The 20158-nt window shown below is 32.5% G+C and overlaps 3 protein-coding genes across 5 annotated transcripts; 1 reads left to right on the forward strand and 2 right to left on the reverse strand.

The window, feature by feature from the left end:
* The first annotated feature begins 3532 nt into the window (after positions 1-3532).
* LOC107609962 (F-box protein At2g26160) lies at positions 3533-5027 on the forward strand. Its single transcript, XM_016312026.3, has one exon. It carries the CDS (start codon positions 3635-3637, stop codon positions 4790-4792), a length of 1158 nt encoding a protein of 385 aa, XP_016167512.1. The 5' UTR covers positions 3533-3634; the 3' UTR covers positions 4793-5027.
* A 6645-nt stretch (positions 5028-11672) lies between these two features.
* Positions 11673-15790, reverse strand: LOC107609866 (protein DCL homolog, chloroplastic). 3 transcript variants are annotated; one of them, XM_021107343.2, is made up of 4 exons: positions 15243-15788; positions 15059-15173; positions 13676-13892; positions 11673-12218 (listed from the first exon to the last, which is right to left on the reverse strand). In XM_021107343.2, the coding sequence occupies exons 1-3, from the start codon at positions 15629-15631 to the stop codon at positions 13722-13724; spliced, it is 675 nt and encodes a 224-aa protein (XP_020963002.1). In that variant the 5' UTR covers positions 15632-15788; the 3' UTR covers positions 11673-12218; positions 13676-13721. The 3 variants fall into 3 exon arrangements, with proteins under 3 accessions (XP_020963002.1, XP_016167403.1, XP_088350273.1); XM_088494147.1 differs by lacking the exon at positions 11673-12218 and adding an exon at positions 14215-14263 and having other exon boundaries at positions 13755-13892; positions 15243-15790; XM_016311917.3 differs by lacking the exon at positions 11673-12218 and having other exon boundaries at positions 13425-13892; positions 15243-15787.
* A 941-nt stretch (positions 15791-16731) lies between these two features.
* LOC107608031 (methylecgonone reductase-like) lies at positions 16732-19956 on the reverse strand. The gene is made up of 5 exons (XM_016309921.3): positions 19836-19956; positions 19046-19367; positions 18327-18573; positions 17857-18034; positions 16732-17521 (listed from the first exon to the last, which is right to left on the reverse strand). The coding sequence occupies exons 2-5, from the start codon at positions 19360-19362 to the stop codon at positions 17499-17501; spliced, it is 765 nt and encodes a 254-aa protein (XP_016165407.1). The 5' UTR covers positions 19363-19367; positions 19836-19956; the 3' UTR covers positions 16732-17498.
* Positions 19957-20158: the final 202 nt, after the last annotated feature.

The following is a 20158-nucleotide window of genomic DNA, read 5'->3' on the forward strand; positions in this document are numbered from 1 at the left end:
ACGCGATCCCTCAAAATAAAATTGATCCACATCGGTTCGGCGGTTCCTATCCCCTGATTCTGTCACACAACGCGGTCCCTGTGGGTATTTTTCTGTCAACTCTGAACGAAAAATGCTGATGTGCCACGTTCACAAATGGACATGGGTCTAATTGTCTCTAAATTTAAATTGGTTGGGATTTATTTGTTCTTATAATTTTTTAAATAATATTTTTTTAGATTATTTTTTTATTTATTATATTAATATTCTTTTTCCAATAAATTATTAAATATATGATATAATAAGTACAAACTAATTAATAAATTATTCAAATTTAAAAATATCATTTATTATGAAACTAAATAAATCATTCTCAAATATAATTTTTAAATACATAAATAATAAACATTAAAATTCAGTTAATACATTAATAATAATAACCCTATAATATACTATTAGTATTATGATCTAAATAATTTTTCACAATAAAGTGAAAACTAATGAACACATTACTTGATATATAGTAAAATATTTTTGAGTAATAACAAATTTAATTTTTTATCTCTTTAAACTAAATTAATAATTCTATTTGATATTTTTATACTAAAATACACTATGAGTAAACTACTAATACTAAATAAAATAAATAAATAAATAAATAAATATATATATATATATATATATATATATATATATATATGATGGACCATTTATAAACTCAACAAATTTAAAGTATCAATAATATTATTAATCTATTAATAATACATATGATCATAAGGTTATAGATTGATACAGATTTATCAATATAAGAATAATATAGATTAATTAAAATTTTAAGTATATTAAAATTCAATTAAAGAGATAAAAAATAGAATTATTTCAATTAGTATTTAATTATTTCATTAAAGGTTATATATTTTAATTATTTCATTTAGTATTAGTAGCTTGCTCATAGTGTATTTTAATATAAAGATATTAAATAGAATTATTAATTTAGTTTAAAGAGATAAAAAATTAAATTTGTTATTACTCAAAAATATTTTACTATATATCAAGTAATGTGTTCATTAGTTTTTATATTATTGTAAAAAATTATCTAGATCATAATACGAATAGTATATCATAGGGTTATTATTATTAATGTATTAACTGAATTTTAATGTTTATTATTTATGTATTTAAAAATTATATTTGAGAATGATTTATTTAGTTTCATAATAAATGATATTTTTAAATTTGAATAATTTATTAATTAGTTTGTACTTATTATACCATATATTTAATAATTTATTGGAAAAAGAATATTAATATAATAAATAAAAAAAATAATCTAAAAAAAATATTGTTTAAAAAATTATAAGGACAAATAAACCCTTAATCAATTTAAATTTAGAGACAATTAGAATTCTGTCAATTTCTGAACATGACACATCAGCATTTTCCGTGGAGACAGGAACCGAAGTGGATCGATTTTATTTTGAGGGGTCACGTTGTCATTCTTGAAAATGGACAGGGACCGAGTTGGTAGTTCAATCTTAGGCTATGACCGATTGTACGGGATAACGACAAAATATCACAACAGCTATGCCATTAAAGTCTGTAACCGCCGAATCTCGACAATAATATACTACAATAAACACTAAATGTCGAGAAAACGGCACTCCTATAGGATAAAGTTAAAAGAAAAAAAAAAAAAAGATTTTCACTACCTAATACTTTACTAACTTTAGCATCGAAGTGTCTTACAAATTATTTCCCAATTTAGTTCTGTACTTGATGAAGTTAGAATCTCCGGTCTCTACCTTTATAGATCATGAACTCGTTTAGAGCACGAACAATATCATATGTATTTATTCATAATCTTTGTATAGTTATGTTGATGAAAAAGGTGATGCGAAGAAAGTGCTTTATTTCATGGAAGAAATAAAGTGCGAAGCGGTGGAAGAAGAAGAAGTAGTAGTGATGATCATGATCAGCACCACCAAGTTGATGAAGCCATTTGAAAGAAGAACATCTTGATGGGATCGGAGAACGGTGTCGTCCAATTGATATTTCCGGCAAGATTATCTACAATGCACATGGGAAAACTTGGATTGATCCGTGATTTGTCTCACGACTAATATGTTAATCCTAAAACAAACAAAAATTAGTAGCATCTTGAGAAAATTGTGATGACTCTAGTTCATAACTTTGACCAGATTTTGCTACGTAAGATAAATAATAACCTTAGCAACCCTTTTTTCTTTTTGTCTCATGCGTGGAAATGAAATGAAGGACTTCTCTATGGATTTTGCATTGGTTGTGGATTTTAATTTACGCAGAATCTATCAACATCTTTCACGAAATTGATCAAGTGTTATTTTCTTTCAATTGTTGTTGTTAGTCCTTTCCTTTGATTTCTTAAACTTTTCTGTTTTTAGTTTATTCATGGTTGGGTTGAGGAACACTTATCATTGATCATTCTTGATAAATTTTCCCAATTCCTATGATTCCAATTCTTGAAGTTCTAAATAAAGCAGGGGATTAATATTGCATTGCGTGCGAGTGAACTATGAAAAACTTCTTTTTAGGTTGATTTTCATTGTCTCATTTTGTTGATGGTTGGATAATTTTTCCTATTTCTGTTTTTATTCTGTTGCCATTGAGGGTTTTGTGTTCTTTGGTGAGGTCGACAGGGTGGTTGGCTGGTTACAGGATTTACTAGTCGTCTTGGAATTGGGTCTCTTGGTGTGCTCTTTTTTAATGCTTTAGTAAATGCAGCTAAAGCATAGTTCAAATAGTAATCCATGTGTCTTTTAATACACTGTATTTAGGTTCGAACCTTTGTGAATATATTAAATATTGAAAAGGAATTCTTTAGTGTTGTGTGAGTGAGTGTATAGTATGAATGTGTTGTGATACTTAAAATTGTAAATTGTCGGATCCATCTAAAAAAATTTAGTGAATAAATACTTTTATGATTATATTTATTGACCAGATGTTTTTCTAATTAATTGAATTTTGCTGGCGGATATTCTAGAATGGCTCTTGTAATATTCATTTAAACTTTTCATCCTTGTTATTTAAATCGTACTTAGAATTAAGTTCAAGTGAGAGATGAGTCCCTCTAACATTGGACTAGTCCATACTTTACAACTCAATAAAACTGTAGCTCACTAGCTCGTAGTCATGTTTAGCTATATATATATATATATATATATATATATATATATATATATATATAGCATAAAACTATCATTCAGTCGTCAGTCGAGGCAAATGAAATTTAATTTAATCATTTTTTGACCAACAATAGAATATAGCTATTGAAATCTTATCATTGGTAAATTTTTTAATAAATTTATAAATCTTAAAAGAAAGTATCAGATAAATCTTCAAAAAATTAAAATGTCATGATTAATAAACTCATAAATTTTCAAAAAGAAAACAAAACTAAGTAATTTGCTTTGGAAAATGGTAACGATGAATACGAATTATGATTTTGTCAGTTAGCTCGCTCATCTATCTACCTTTGCGTGTTTCTGGCGCAAAACTCAGAACTCAAAAAGTCATGTCTCTGTTGACTTATATACGTTGACCCCAAATTGCGGTTCATCTAACATAATTGCAGATAATCTCAACATAATTGGAGATTCTCCTTCTTTATCACTCTTTCATGGCCACAATAGAAAAGACAGTGGCAGGGCAGTGGTCCAATCTTCCAAAGGAATTGTTGTCACTCATAGCCAACCACCACCTCCACTCCGTCACCATCCACATCCTCCGCATCCGCGCCACCTGCACCTCATGGCGCTCCGCCATTCCTCCTCCCCTTCCTCCTCCTCTCTCTCACACCATCTTTGGTCAACGGATCTCCATCCGTTGGTCCAATTTCACGGTCACACAAACCTCAATCTTCTACCGTCTCCACTACCAACCATCTTCAATTTCATCTTCTTCTGAGAAGGGTTGGATCATCATGGTCGGAAATTCCACATCCAATCCAGTTCAGCTCTTGGATCCATTCACCGACCAACCACTCTCAGAAACGGTTACACACCCATATGACTGTAAAACTCCACCAAAGCTCCTCAACCTCTGCAACTTCCGCTTGGTTGAGTTATTTGAAGCCTATGCGCTCACACAGTTCGTTACTCGTCAAGAAGGCGATTCCGGGTCCACTTCTTTCACGCCTTTTGATCTTGTTAAAGCAATATTGTTTCCGAATTCAACTTCCCAAACTTTTGATGAGTCATCACGCATGGTTTTTGCACTCTACAGCAGTGGGAGGCTGTCGGTTTCAAGAATTGATGAAGATGAGGGTTGGACTTCCCTAGACGCAGGGAATTCTAGTTTTGATGATGTCATCCTCCGCAATGGGCAGCTCTATGCTGTGGACAAGTGTGGAACCATCTTCTGGGTCGATTGTTCGACCCTGAAGCTGGTTCAGTTCAGTCCAATCCTTTGCGATTTTCAGGCAAAGAAGAAGAAGCGGTTGGTGGATTGTAATGGGAGCCTCTATTTGGTTGATATTGATACTGACATTGAAAAGAAAGAATATTATGATGAGAATAATAAGGCTATCAAGGTTTACAAGCTTGATATGGATCATGGGTGGCTCAATGCGGAGAACTTGGGTAACGTGGTTTTTGTGTTGGGTGCAAGCTGCAGTTTTTCTCTCAGTGTTGAAGACTACCATGGCTGCGAAGCAAATTGCATCTACTTGTACTCTCGTCACAGGGTTCGTGCTTTCAGCTTGGAAACATGTAAGTTCAAGCGTCCTAAGCTCTTTTGGCCTTGCCCATCTTTGTTTGAATCCAGGTTCAATTTGTGAAGGTATGGGAAAGAGAAAAGGAAGAAAAACGATGAAGTTGGATTGTTTCTGATTTTATTTGGCTGTGTTTGTAGAGTTTTGTGCTCTTTGTTTCTATGATTGAGGATTAGGATGAGAGAATTATGTTGTTAGACCCAATGATTTAAGTACTTGAGTTTTCTGAAAGGAAGCAGATCAAGTCTTTGACAAACAGGTAATAATAGATGAGTTCAACATTATTTGGAAACACAACAAACATGTCAGGCAAAGTATATCTCAGTAAAAACTGGAAAATTAGCAATCAACTATTGAGGTTTACGTTTTCATATAAGGTGTACGAAACCCAACAAACTATCAAGTTTCATTTAAGCAGAGAGGTTAATAGGTTAACATGCATTCCTGTGAAAAATTACCTTAGCATCAACTTAATTTAAATTCATGTTACCGTACAGCCAATAAATCAGTTTTTTTGGTGACTTAACTGTTGTGGTATTTTGTCGTTATCCCATAAAATCGGTCGTGGCCTAATCACTTCGTTAGTTATGTTCTCTTTTATCTGAAACATCTATAATTTGTTATATAAAATTTGTTATATAAAATTACATATTTGATATTTTATAATTTTTTTGTTATACTACTAAAAGAGTTTGAGTATTTATAATTATAGATTTGATTATTCTGTATAACATATTCAATTATTTTAGTAACTAATTGTTTAATTAAAAAATACATAAATTAATATATTGATTAATTTAATAATTATTTTTAGTATATATAAAATATTTTTGTTTGGCTAAATAAGTAGTTATAATAGGGTACCACACTAATATAAAATTTTAGTGTTATATCCTTCTTTTTTCTAAAGATAAAGAGACTCAAATTCACAACTTCTAAATTAGTACAGAGAAATTATATCATTTGAACTCTAATTTATTGGCGATTTTAGTACTATACTTACTATCATATCTTATCGAACCAATTTGAATCTAATCTTTATTAGAATGAAATTGATGCAAGTATTATTTTCAGAGACTATATATCTCAAACATTTTGATCAAACCACAATATGGTACATATACAATAATAGACAGTACTATGGTGCGGATGCTTATTTTTTTCAGCATGTGTTGAAGAGACGTGGTATTTGATGTTGAAGAGACGTGGTATTTGACAGATAACAACGCGTGTAAAAATTATTCCATTGAACGAAGTAGCTGCTGCATTAGGTTCAGATGCTGCAGATCTTGTCGGTTGTTTGGTTCTTAATTATATAAAATTAGTGGTCATGATTAAGTTTTTGGGTTTTTTTGGTGTTGATTTGCAAGTTTTGGTAAAGGAATGGGTTTGGGTTGTTAATGGACCTTATGAGTCTATGGAATAACATAAAGAAAGAATTTGAATCTTCTAAATTTTGAATTTTCACTTTAAAGAATAAAGTGTGATCTTTCATTTTCTCATAGTTTCTTTCTCATATTTTCTCTTGGTCCTACCTATAAAATAAACAGTGAGATATCACACTTTACTTTCTAAAGTAAAATTCAAAATTTAGAGGATCCAAATCCTAAAGAAAAGAGTTGGATTTAGTAAAAGTGTTATTTGGCCTCAGAAATAATAATAATAATACAAAAATATTGGTAGTTTGATACACCAAAATAAGCTATTAAAGAATTTATGTATAAATATATATATATATGGTTTAATTTATTTTCAATATATATTTATATTCTAATATTTATTTTATACTAAAATTTTGGTGGCTAATTTTAATATACATGTAGCATAGTCTATAATGATGATGATGATGATGGGATATACCAAAAAAACAATAATAACTAGTCCGTTTAAGAAATAATCAAGAGTTCGAACTTCACCTTGTGCATACAGCAATTCATTATCCAACAGTAAACTTTTAAATAAAGCTCAGATCCGTAACAGATTAATTTTAGCAGGTCAAATTGAAAAATATCGTAAATAATAATAATAATAATAATAATAATAATAATAATAATAATAATAATAATAATAATAATAATAATAATAATAATAACTTAGCAATAAATTACAAGTTAAAACCACTTAAAAAAATAAAAATAAAACTAAACAAGTGAAAACCACAAGTTTGATACACATAAATAATTGAATGGATTAATTTCCAATCACCTAATAAAAATAAAATTTTAACCTTACATAAATCAGTTATGTCTATTTAATATAAATTAAAAGTTCCAAAAAAAAATATAAATTAAAAAGTATTATTTATCATAATCATTAATCTAATTAATTATCCGATAAACATATTTGACTATGTTTAATGAAAGTTTAAATTTTATGTTTTTACCATTGAACTATAGCTTAAATAGTATAATCTTTCCATACTCATTTAAAGATCGTGAGTTCAAATTTTACTCCTAACTTTAGAAAAAAAATTGAAAGTTTGGATTTTGACTTGTTTCGTTTTATTTAAATTTTTTTCAAGTGGTTTTAACTTGTAATTTGCTGCTAAATTATTATTATTATTTCCTAAGCCAAATAACACTTCCTAAACTCAACTTCTTTTTTTTATATTATTCTATGGACTCATAAGGTTCATTAACAACTTAAACCCATTCTTTTACCCAAACTTGCCAGTCAACACCAAAAAAGTCCAAGAGCTTAATCATAACCACTAATTTTACATAATTAAGAATTAAACAGCCGGCAAGACCTGAAGTATCTGAACCTAATGCAGCCTTGTTTAATAAAATAAAGAATAAATTACAATTTTGTACCCATAAAAAATACAGATGCTGATAAATGTATCCATATAAGAATAAAACGACAATTATAACTACAGAAGATGGCTTCCGTATGCCAAGAGTACCCAGACGTTGGTTACACAATTAGTCCGTTAGGGTATTCTTGGCACATGAAAACTATCTTCTGTGGATACAACTGTCATTTTATTCTTATATGGATATATTTATCAGCGTTTGTATCTTTTATGAATACAAATGATAATTTATTCATAAAATAAATTTCACACGCGTTGTTGTCTGTCAACAACCACGTCTCTTTAGCACATACGAAAAAAAATAAGTATCCGCACCGTAGCACTGTCCATACAATAATAGACATGATAATCAATTAAAATTTTAATTGCAACCATGCTATACGTCCTCTATATATATATATATATATATATATATATATATATATATATAGGTATTAGAAGTTCGTTCGATTGATTCAATATCCATTAACCTAGGGAAGAGGGTTGACGCTTGGAACGAACATATAACCAAAATTTTCGGCATTCTTTGGGGATTCTTTCTTTGTACTGAGCTAACTATTGTCCAAAGTCGAATTTCTTTGGTTAATAAAATCCAAAGGGTTTATCGATCCCAAAGAGTGCATATACATAATAGACATATTGAGATCATCGTATGCCAAATAACATCAAAAGTATTGGTTTCAGAAGATGGAATGTCTAATGTTTTTTCACCCAGCGAGCTAATTGGATTGTTTCGAGCTGAACGAGCGGGACGTGCCTAATTTCTATTTCTATAGAAGCTGTCTGATTTCACTCATATAACTATCAGATTTTGTTCTTCAATCAGACTTGAAGTGAGAATAATAATGAATCTTTTATATTTTGCCCCTTTCCTATTTTCCTATAAAGTTGTCCTACAAGGAAAGGACCATAGCAATAGCATCGAGAAGTTTTTGTATCAACGAATCGCACGTAGAGATATTGATAACACACATAGAGTTAATGGTATTTCATAACTAATCGATTGAGCAGCTGCTCGTAAACCACCCAAAAAGGAATATTTGTTACCTTCCTATGAATCCTGAAGTTCTTCTCAGATACAAGGAAATGATTCAATTCCATAGCTAAAGATCGTAGTTCTTGAACGAGTAATCGAAAGGATTCTGGAGCGTTTGCGGGTTTTGGTATTGTTCGTCCAATGATCGTAGTCGCGAGTACTATTTGACGAGCTTTAATATGATCAGATTTATAAGTAAGCATCTCTTGCAAAATATGAGCAACACCAAATCCCTCGAGAGCCCAAACCTCCATCTCACCTACGCGCTTTCCTATTATAACAGGCTGTTCAAAAGGATTTCCTGTTCTTCCATCAAATATTCTGCTTTTTCCTGGATACTCGGGTTCAAATATCCACGGATTCGACGTTTGTTTACTGGCTTCATATAATTCAGAAAATACTAGTTCCCCCCCCCCCCCCGTTCTGTTCATGGAATAGATGAAATAAACTAAAAAATGGATTTTTGTTCAAGAATGAAATCTTATTGGAACTGTCCAGTTCATCCTTCGGAACCATATCCCATCCCGGATCTGATGAAATATGATAAATTGAGACAGTATTTTGTAAATACATAATTATCTTGAATATATTAACCATTTCTTTACTTTCCGATTAATTTTCTGTCAGTTGGATTAATGGATCATCCAATTGGAAATGATAACAAAATGCATAGGCTGTTATCAGCAGATCGATTAAACATATGCAAATTATATACCACTTAATTAACTTATTTCCTCGATGAGGAAATAAGAATATTAAGGAACCCCCGGATAAATCAGAAATTAAATTCATTTTAGGACTTACTCTTTTAGAGTAAAAGATGCCATGCCGCCACTCGGACTCGAACCGAGATGCTCTAGCACTGCTCTTAGGAAGCAGTGCTAGAGCATCTCGGTTCGAGTCCGAGTGGCGGCATGGCATCTTTTACTCTAAAAGAGTAAGTCCTAAAATGAATTCAATTTCTGATTTATCTTCCTATCCTAGTATTAGTTATTGGGACACCTTATCAATAGGATGAATTGAGACAGTATTTTGTAAATACATAATTATCTTGAATATATTAACCATTTCTTTACTTTTCGATCCGGAAAGAACAAAAGAAACATCTTGTTCTTTCTTCAGCAATTTCTGATCTCTAGTAGACCTCTCAGTAGGATTCGAACCCGGAGCCCCTTCCCAGATTTCATTCATATTATTAACTTGTACAGTTCACACTCTTTGGCTCTACCAATGAAATATCCAGTAAAATAGGTCTTTCACAACGAAATCTAGCTATAAAGTAACAGTATTTAAGTATGCGGGCGTTGTTTTGGCTGTATTGACCGCATCTTTTGGTGTAACTGGTTATTCCTTACCTTGGGACCAAATTGGTTATTGGACAGTCAAAATTGTAACAGGAGTACCCGAAGCTATTCCCAGAATAGGATCTTCTGTCGTGGAATTATTAAGGGGAAGTGCTAGTGTAGGACAATCTACCTTGACTCGTTTTTATAGTTTATATACTTTTGTATTACCTCTTCTTACTGCTGTATTTATGTTAATGCACTTTCCAATGATATGTAAGCAAGGCATCTCCGGTCCTTTATAGAGAATATGGATCCTAGATATTTCTAATCAATCATTTTTTATTTTGGGAGGAACAAAAGTATTTCATTGCTACAAATATGGATTATTAAAAAAAATAAGATATGTATTTGGATATTTCCCTGCAACTTAAGACTTAACAAAATTAGCGTCTTATTTTTTTATTTGACATACACGAATAGTTGAGGGGGATTTATTTTTCTTTATGCTAAAGAATTAGCATTAAAAAAAATATTTGGCAGATATTACAAAAAATAAATTCTCTATTAGCTTATAAGTCACAAAATCCTCTATTAGAAGACAATTCGAAGCATTATTTTTTAAATACTCTCATGGAGAGGGTATACCTAAATATCTTTCTGTGTATCATTTTGATTTGTAGCATTGATGTACAAAAGTGCAAAGGCAGAAGGGAGCTTGACTGCAAGACCCACCCGTCGAGCAGGGACGAAAGTCGGCCTTAGTGATCCGACGGTGCCGAGTGGAAGGGCCGTCGCTCAACGGATAAAAATTACTCTAGGGATAACAGGCTGATCTTCCCCAAGAGCTCACATCGACAGGAAGATTTGGCACCTCGATGTCGGCTCTTCGCCACCTGGGGCTGTAGTATGTTCCAAGGGTTGGGCTGTTCGCCCATTAAAGCGGTATGTGAGCTGGGTTCAGAACGTCGTGAGACAGTTCGGTCCATATCCGGTGTGGGCGTTAGAGCATTGAGAGGACCTTTCCCTAGTACGAGAGGACCGAGAAAGACGCACCTCTGGTGTGCCAGTTATCGTGCCCACGGTAAACGCTGGGTAGCCAAGTGCGGAGTGGATAACTGCTGAAAGCATCTAAGTAGTAAGCCCACCCAAGATGAGTGCTCTTCTATTCCGACTTTCCCAGAGCCTCTGGTAGTACAGCCGAGACAGCATATATATATATATATATATATGTAATAAAATATATACTAAAATGCAAGATACATTAAAATTGCTTAAAATAGCATAGCATTTTTGTTTCCATTATGATAGTTACCATAGTGGAGTAAGATCAACAACAAATGGAACAACTTTTTTTGGTGAAAAGTAAAATTAGATAGAAATGAAATTTTTTACTAAACTTAGAATGATGATAAATATTTATTGGTGAATTTTTTCTATTTAAAAAAAAAAAATCTTAACTCATCAACTTTAAGAGAAAAAATGTAATTAAAAAAAAATACAAGCAATATGTACTCAATATTTTCTATTAGAAAAAGTAGTTTTTAGATTTCCTATTCAAACGCAGCCTTTTTTTTTCCTAATTAATACTTAGTTTATTAAATATGGAACGCTTTCAGGTATAACAATTTAAGTGAATGCTATAATGTCTTTAATATTGTGCCTAAGTTGCTAACCAGTAATAGCTCAAATGGTATAATCTCCCCATACTCAATTAAGAAGTTGCGGGTTCGAGTCTTCTATCTTTGATAAAAAAAAAAAAAATATTGTGCCTAAGTTACTAAAAAAGATAAATAAATAATATTTAATAAATTTTAAATAATTTATTTTTTTTACTTTAAATATTTTATTTTTTACTTTAAAAGATAAGTTAGATAATTCAGACACACAACAAAAACACCATAAAATTCACCAACTTATAGTCTGGCTTAGCTTATGCAATTTCGCACGTCTTTCCTCATTTAGCATAATCTCTAATTCGGTTCGTATAAATACCAACATTACCTTCTCTGGTTGACACACAAGCACTAATCACCCTTTTCTAATATCAACACAGCTACTCACTTGTAATTATTACTATTATTGCTTTCTTTAGTTGCAGAAATGGTTTCTTCTAGTCTCTGTTACTTGCTTCTAATTCCTCTTCTTGTTGGCTCCATAATGGTTGTTGCATATGCTGCCAAGTTAGACCAAGAATTTGACGTCACATGGGGCCATGGGCACCCCAAGATGCTCAACAATGGGGAGCTACTCACTTTGTCACTTGACAAAATCTCAGATTCTGGTTTCCAATCCAAGACATGTAGCTTACGCTTGTTAAAACTCTGCTGGCACTGTAACTGCCTATTATGTAAGTTCCTGTCATTATTGATATTATAATAATGAGAATTTATGATTTAGGATCTAAAATTTAAAATAAGCAAAACAATTTTAAAAAATTGACTATTGTTAGCTTAAAAAAGTCAGTTCCCCAAAATAATTTTTAAAAAATGGACTAATGTTAGCTTAAAAAGAAGTCAGTTCCCTGACATTATTAAAAACATATTGCAAGCAATATGTACTCTATATTTTCTATTAGAAAAAGTAGTTTTTATATTTCCTATTCAAACGCAGCTTTTTTTTTCTAATTAATCTTATTTAAAAAAAAGTAATCCTAACTAACCATTAAAACTACTAAACTTAGTTAATTTAAATTTGGAATGTTTCAGGTGTAAAAACTTATAGTCTGCATACGAGTTATTTTAACTGAACGATCACTCGCTCATGAAATCATTCATTGACTGATCTGATCCAATTCAACCGAGATGGTCACCACTAATCCTCACAAGAGAGTGGGATTGGATTGGTTAAATCTTCTTCGGGGATTATGGTCAACCAGGGACATTCGAGATGAGGGTTGGGGCAGCTTTATGCACTGGACAAGAACCTGCAACATCTTCTCTTAAAAGTTGGAGCAAGTTTGGCTGACTCCCATTCTGGAGAAGCCAGAAGCCAGATCAGTTCAATACCGGGAAGGTGAAGGGTTTGGTGGAGTGGAATGGGATCAAAGGATTGAACAAAGATGAACGAAATTAAATAATGAATGAAAGAGCAAAAATCAAAATGACAAAAATGATAAGCTCAATGGATGTATTACTTCATAACTCCATTGTCAAGGAATAGAAATACTGGGTTTCGTATGAGAATTTGCAGGGTTTGTGCTTTCAGACTGGGGACATTCATGTTGAAGGACCCTAAACTCTCTTACACTAAACATATAAACAAGGAAGAATAAGAAAAAATGAAACCTAAAAAAGTGGGACAAGGTAGGAATGTTTGAGTTTTTTATTTGGCTGTGTTTGCAGTCTTGCATTCTTGTCTTTATGAGTAAGGTTTTTTAATGTCATTCTTCTTGCCCAAATCATTTGAGCAATTGAGTTGTTTTGAGTATGGTAAGCCAAACAAGTCTGCCAACACACTATTATTTTATCTATAATGGCTTAATTTTAATTTTAATCATTCTTAATGTATTTTAAAACAACAAATGACAGGTTCACAGGTGGGAGTACTTATGACAGAAGTAAATTTCACACAATATTGGAGGTCAACCAACAAAATTTCATTCCTAATTGCCAACCAGTGACCTAAGTCCTTCCACAAGCTTCTGCATCACGGACAAACTAAAGTTCACTCAGTCATTTTAGATGTTCCTTTAACAATAAGGTTGATATACCATTCAGTCATATTTATCACCCAGCACAAGCAGTTGAATAATAAGCAGAAAAAACTGAATAATAATAATAAAGACACTAAAAAGTAGTCATATTATCACATACCGTGACACCAAAATTAAAACACAGACTCCACTATATACCGATTCAATCACTCCCTCCCACGCCTAAAATGTTCTCGAATAAACCTTTCTGCATGCATTGGGTACTTATCTCTAATATACTCCCGAAGGCACTTTTGATAGGAAAAATCAATCCAGCCACCATCAGTTCTTACAACAAAAAGACACCTTGATTGTCGAAATTGAGGATGACGATCAACCTACAAGAAAAATAATGTGAATCAAACAACCATATCAACAGTCATTGCCTACTCTGGAAATAAACCAACAGGCCATTGACAAGAATATATGGGTTCAACATTTTCAGGTCAGGTTAAGTATATTTCAATAAAATTAGGAAATTTATATGAAAATCAATGGGGTAAGGTACATTTTCAGAGAAGGTACAACAAACACAAGAAACTTTTTATTTAATGGCTGATAATCTTAATCAAACAATGAATAAGACAACAGTAGAACCATAGTGATACGGAACGGAGAACCCAGGATAAAATGGAAAATCAAAGAAAGGGACTCTTCTACCTCAATTTGATTTCCTGATGCAACAGTTGAGAGAATCACTCTGCCTCTCCTGTTTACACCCAAATTTCTCAAAGAAACTCAAAAAAATTTTCATTCATGAAAATTAAAAGAAAAAAAGGGGATACAAAATTTAGAGGTTTTTATACCTCTTAGTTCCAAAACCCTAATGCATAAGTTTATTAAAATAAAATGGGCTAAATCATAATTGGGTTGACTAACGACAACTTGTAAATAGTAAAATGTTTGGCTTTCCATTATCATTAACCATTGTCATGTCCAATTTTTAATGCATCTCCTGAACAAATGATTTAACCATGTTTACAAAACCTTCTTTTTCTCTTAGTTATTCTTATAATTTGACGAATTAGCACATGACAGTTCTTAGTTTGTCCCATAGTCGTATCACATAGTTTGCCTAACAAAATTAGGAATATTATGTGCAAACTAAGCCATATTTAGAAGCAGAATTTTACTTATATAAGCTGTATTCTTCTCCGCATATACATGACTGAAGTACTATAAGTCTATAAGCACTACTCAAATTAAAGAAACAACTTAAGGTAACTAATCCTAGATACACTATCCTAATGAATAACCATTGGAATACTCCACAGCTCGAACTATCACATAGTTGGAACATCCTTGGTCTAGAATAACTTGAAAACCCCGTAAAACAAGAATAGTAATAATAAGAATTTGGCTTTGAAATCATTTTACTATCATCCACTCATATCTTATTACCACACAGTTAAATCTCACCCACACCAGGACACTATGAACCGTCAAGCAACGCAGTTGAAATCTGGAAACAGAAGCAAACAAAGCAGTAGGAGGGTTCCATTACCATGATGGATTCAAGGCCACAACCAATCTTATCTTCAGAGCGGGGATGGTAAGCAAGGAGATTGTCTACAACGGCTCTCTCGTCCTCCGCACTCAGTTGCTCTCCATCCATGTACCTGACGCCATAAACAATGGGATTATGATTATTTCAAGAATCATTCAAGACAAAGCAAAGAGAAGGTTACCTTCGAGAATGGAGAATGTCCTTAGTGAGCAACACAATTGGCTGAATGTCCTTGAGAATCTCTTCTTCTTTGTCCTTCCATTTCCGAAACTCCGGGTCATCCTGGAAGCTACTAATCGATGATGATGCTTCCTTAGCTTTCCAAACATAACTAGGGTTGCTGCTGGTGCTGGTAACGTTGTCGTCGGCCTGATCGGAGGGGACGGTGGAGCAGCAGCAGAGGCGGCGAGGAGGCGGAGGAGGAATCGCTCCGACGGCGAGACCGTTGAAGTTTCGGAAGAGAAGGCGGTGATGAAGCAGGAATTGCCTGAGGAGAAGAGGGCCGGTCATTGTGAAATGGGAATTGTGGATTACTTCACTCAACAGTGTCTCCTCTGCTTTCAGCTTCATACTCGATAATCCAGAATCATATGATCAATCACTATCATTATCATACTCATATTCTATTGGTTAGTCGAGTTAGTCTCAAGTCTCAACCCATTATGTCTCTTATCCGGTCAGGTCTGATCAGTGATCACCCATATTCATTTTCTGCCTTCTTGACTTTGTAGCCCTCAGCAAGTCCGCTCCCAGTTGGGTCATGCATTTACAAGCAAATAATAACAAATAATAACATTTTGAATTGTTTCTTTGTTTCTATTGGGCCTAGGCCCAGTAGACATACAAAAAAGATAATATTTAAAAAAATATTAGGATCCAATATTTTTAACAAAAGATTAAAATATTAATTCAAATACAAAATGAATATAAAAAAATTAATCACCTAACCTTTTTTTTAACATTTTGTCCCATGCACGTGAAATGAACTTTGGTATATGAAGCTAATTTTTTCCGCTTGAAAAACATTGGAGCCAATAAGAAAATATATTTCATCTTTCCTTCTTTCTGAAAACATGGTCATATTTTACCTTTCTCAGCACAATCGCAATTCCAATTGTAGAAATAAATCAATAAACAAATAAATCTTGCTCTTTAACTAATTCACATCAATTATGTTATCTACACATAAAAAATAATCAATTAGTTTTTTTGTAAAATATTGTTGAAATATAAATATATATTAAAAATATATAAAATAATATATGTAAAATAAACATATATGAAAATTTATTTAGTAATTAAAATATAGAATTCGTTAAAATTTAGGATACCAAATTACTTCATTGATAAATTATTGGATCAATCTTCATCACAAGTATTTTAACCGAATAATAAGACTTATTCACTTTTTGTTTTGTTTAATGTAATATGTACCACTTTATGAATATTCCTTTGTAAATTTTGATATTAAAAGTAATTATTAAGAAGTTAGAAAAATGATATATATACTAAAAGTAATTATTAAAACACATCATTTTTTACCAACAAAAATTAGAGGAATAACAATATTCATTAACAACAATAAATGCCAGCAACATAATAATCAATAATAAAAAAAATCACATAAATCAGAAAATAGAGACAAGCTAACACACCAGTCAGGCAGTCACTAAGACTAGAAAATAGCTTCACTATAATAAAAAATAGAATACAAGAGAATCATAAATTATTGTACAAAACATGCATACCACCAGCCAAACATCTCAAAGCATCAAAGTTTACAAGACAAAGAATAAGAAGATGAAACACTACCAAAAAAAAGCCTCTGTCCGAGCTCGATTTTTCTGACTACAGACTTCCAATCAAAATCTCTATCGTTCAAAATGAAGAACAATATGAGATGAATATGCAGTCCAAATTTCACGTCGATCTAACGGTGAACAAGTGAGAAATAAATACTCAAAGTCTGCTGCTCTGGTGAAAAACGTAGATAGTGTTCTCTCTTCTCTTTCTCTCTCAATGCTTGTATTTTTTACCAAATAAGACCTCTCTTTGCAACTCTAGCACATCTTCAGCAACTTTAGCTATCCATAGACAACTTTTTTTCCACATAAAAGGGGACCTCAAGAACCCAAGAAGTACAAACATTATTTTTTAATTTCTACTATTAAACTTAAACTCAGTTGATTTGAGTCTCACACATCACCCAACATTCAACACAACTCGAGAACTATTTCAAGGGTCACCATCCCAGAGCTCTTCCAAGGACTTGTAAGGCCCATCTTCTGACACATAATCTTCCGCAGTACATACTCTGCGCTGTGGAATTTGGGTGAATTTCATTGTTTCCTCCTGGCTTAGCTCCCAGTCAAATATGTCAAGGTTTTGTTTCATCCTCTCCTTGTTGAAGCTCTTTACAATGGCACTTGCCCCTTTCTCATATATCCATCTCAGTGCTACCTGCATTCAGTTAACAAATAACAATCAATCAATATAAAAAAATAAAGTTTAATGTATTTATTTATTTTCAGTTAACAAAAGTTACAAAGAAGAAAAGAGGACAAATTGAGGTTCGTTGAAAAAATTCAATTCTCAAAACTTTTTCCTTTATCTTAGGCATGACATATAGTTGTAATGTTTTATGTTTTATTGCAGGGTCAAAATAATGAAATGGTGCACTACAAACATTTACTTTTGGTTTACCCTTTTATTTTCATGTTTTAGATTTAATCATGATCGCAATAGTTACATTAAGGTTACTTTAAGACTAAGGTATTAACTATTATTAATAATACCTGAGACACGGTTGTGTCTTGCGCTGGCTATTTCCTTAAGGATTGGGCTCTCCATGACTGCATTTGAACCCCACGTAGTTTTGTAAGCTCCTAATGGCGACCATGCACTAACATGGATCCCTTTTTGCTTGCAAAACTCTCTCAGTTTCCCCTGCTGCCACGCCAGGTTCATTTCCACCTAAACACAATTTAATAGAAAGACTTTTGTGCATGACATCATCACTGTAGGATAATGTGTGACAATAATGACAAAATCCTACAAAGATGAAATGATGAGTTGCAAATAAGTACACAAAGAACGAGTAATAATAAACTTTTGGAAGAGTTTCAAGTATTCCATGAAAATTACTCCAGTGGTTTTAGCCATTGATCACAATCATAAAATATATGCATGGTTGAGATCAAGGACTAAAATCACTCGAATACCAGCATTCTTAGAATACTTGAAAATTTTTCTAAATTTGTTTTACCTGATTGACGGCAGGAGGTATAGTGGAATTTTCCAAGAGGTTGGTGATCTTTTTGATGCCAAAGTTGCTGACACCAATAGACTTGGCTAAGCCCATCCTTTGACACTCTTCCATGGCTTCCCATGTTCCTTTTATATCAAAGGGAATCACATAATCCTTTCTAAACTCAGCAGCAGCTTCAGCTTCTGGTTTCAACCTTACTGGCCAATGAACCAAATACAGATCTACATACTCCAGCCCAAGCTTCCTAAACAGTTAGTTACAAGGAAATTAAAGAAAAATATACAAGCATTATGAGAAATTGAGAGTTTAGTTACTTTGTTTTCTCTATTACCTACTTGCACTATACATAAATATGGCAATTTCATAAAAAGTTTAGAAAAGATTCACGGATTTAAGAAATTTAAAGTAGCAGTTTTTCATGCAGATACATGTGTAATACATCATTATGTTAGTAAACAAATAAGGAGTAGTAGTCCAAATCAATCCCTAAGAATTTTTTGTCGAACACTTAGTCTCTATAAGTTTTTATTTCATAAACAAATCAATTCTCACATCAAATTGTTTGTCTGCATAGATGGCGAGTTACTAAAAAAAAGGTATTTATTCACCATAGATAATGAGATACAACGAATTTGAGTGTATTGAAAAATTTAAAACAATCACACATTCACTTTCAGACATAAACAGGGGAATAGCACTAGTATTACTATACTTACTGCAGTGTAGTCTTGAGAGCTGGAAGAACAAGGTCATGGTGAGCTTTTGTACACCATAGTTTTGATGTGATAAATAATTCTTCGCGGCTCTTTATAAGGCCAAGTTGTAGCGCTTTCGCCACAGCTTGGCCTAGAGGCTCCTCGGAGCCATACAATGCGGCGGTGTCAAAGTGCCTATAGCCAGCCTCAATGGCATCAATGAAGATTGTTATGAGAGTTTCAAAGGGAGGAAGAGGAATCGCTGCAGTTCCCATGCCAATCAATGGCATCTTTTGCCCTGAGTTTAGAATCGTTTCTGGGATTTTCTTTGCTTCCATATCCTCTGGATGAGTTTGTTAATGTGATTAGTATAAACTATACATTAATGGAGAGATTCTTATATGCTTTTGGAGCAAAAAGAATTAGTCTCATGAAAGGTATATATGTAATGAATCTTTATTTTCTCTTTGCTTTGGAAAAATAAAAAAGCATTTTTCTTGGTCTAAAGAACTTTGGATATTAATAAACTTAGGATGATGATTAAGAAAGAAATTATGGTTGTTATAATAGAAAATGAAAAGTAATTTCAAAAAAACTCCTTAAAGAAATCCTTGCATGATATGGAAGTTGAACACTCTAAATTGAAGCCAGAAACTATAATTGACAGTGATATCATTATTAAATGTTATCTTTGGGAAAGTTCTTTGGGGATATAACTGGCAACCAAATTTGGATCTAAACTAAAACTCATGACAAATATTGAACAAAGATAAAGGGACATCTAATTAGAACAAATAGCTGGTGAAATTACCTGAAAATTTAAAGATGAAACTTGGATATGTTTGTTTGTTGGTTATTGTAGAATGTAGAGTGCAGTCTCTTTGTTAAACAGAAAGAAAGATAATATGCCAGAAGACCCGACCCTATTCGACTGTTAAATGGGCTAAACAGTCCCATTATATTAAGGTCGCCCAGCCCAAAAATAAAAAATAAAGTTTACTCTATTAATTAGAAAGGGAGAGGCCGGACCAAAAGAAAGAGAGAGGTACGAGCCACACTGATTCAATGACAATTCATGTGGCATAGAACCTCTCCCCTCTTCCCTAGGGATGTCAATGGGGTAGGGCGGGCTAG

Source organism: Arachis ipaensis, chromosome B7, assembly GCF_059453495.1.
Source record: "Arachis ipaensis isolate K30076 ecotype BB chromosome B7, ASM5945349v1, whole genome shotgun sequence".
Taxonomy (NCBI): Eukaryota; Viridiplantae; Streptophyta; class Magnoliopsida; order Fabales; family Fabaceae; genus Arachis; species Arachis ipaensis.

Bases quoted from the DNA above. Each gene is read 5' to 3' on its own strand.
- LOC107609962 (XM_016312026.3), top strand. From the start codon at position 3,635: ATGGCCACAATAGAAAAGACAGTGGCAGGGCAGTGGTCCAATCTTCCA.
- LOC107609866 (XM_021107343.2), bottom strand. From the start codon at position 15,631: ATGAAGCTGAAAGCAGAGGAGACACTGTTGAGTGAAGTAATCCACAAT. The intron at 15,174-15,242 runs GTAACCTTCTCT...TTATGGCGTCAG, and splicing joins GACATTCTCCATTCTCGAAG to GTACATGGATGGAGAGCAAC. The intron at 13,893-15,058 runs GTAATGGAACCC...TTTTTCTTGTAG, and splicing joins GTGGCCTTGAATCCATCATG to GTTGATCGTCATCCTCAATT.
- LOC107608031 (XM_016309921.3), bottom strand. From the start codon at position 19,362: ATGGAAGCAAAGAAAATCCCAGAAACGATTCTAAACTCAGGGCAAAAG. The intron at 18,035-18,326 runs GTAAAACAAATT...AATTGTGTTTAG, and splicing joins TACCTCCTGCCGTCAATCAG to GTGGAAATGAACCTGGCGTG. The intron at 17,522-17,856 runs GTATTATTAATA...AACTGAATGCAG, and splicing joins AAGACACAACCGTGTCTCAG to GTAGCACTGAGATGGATATA.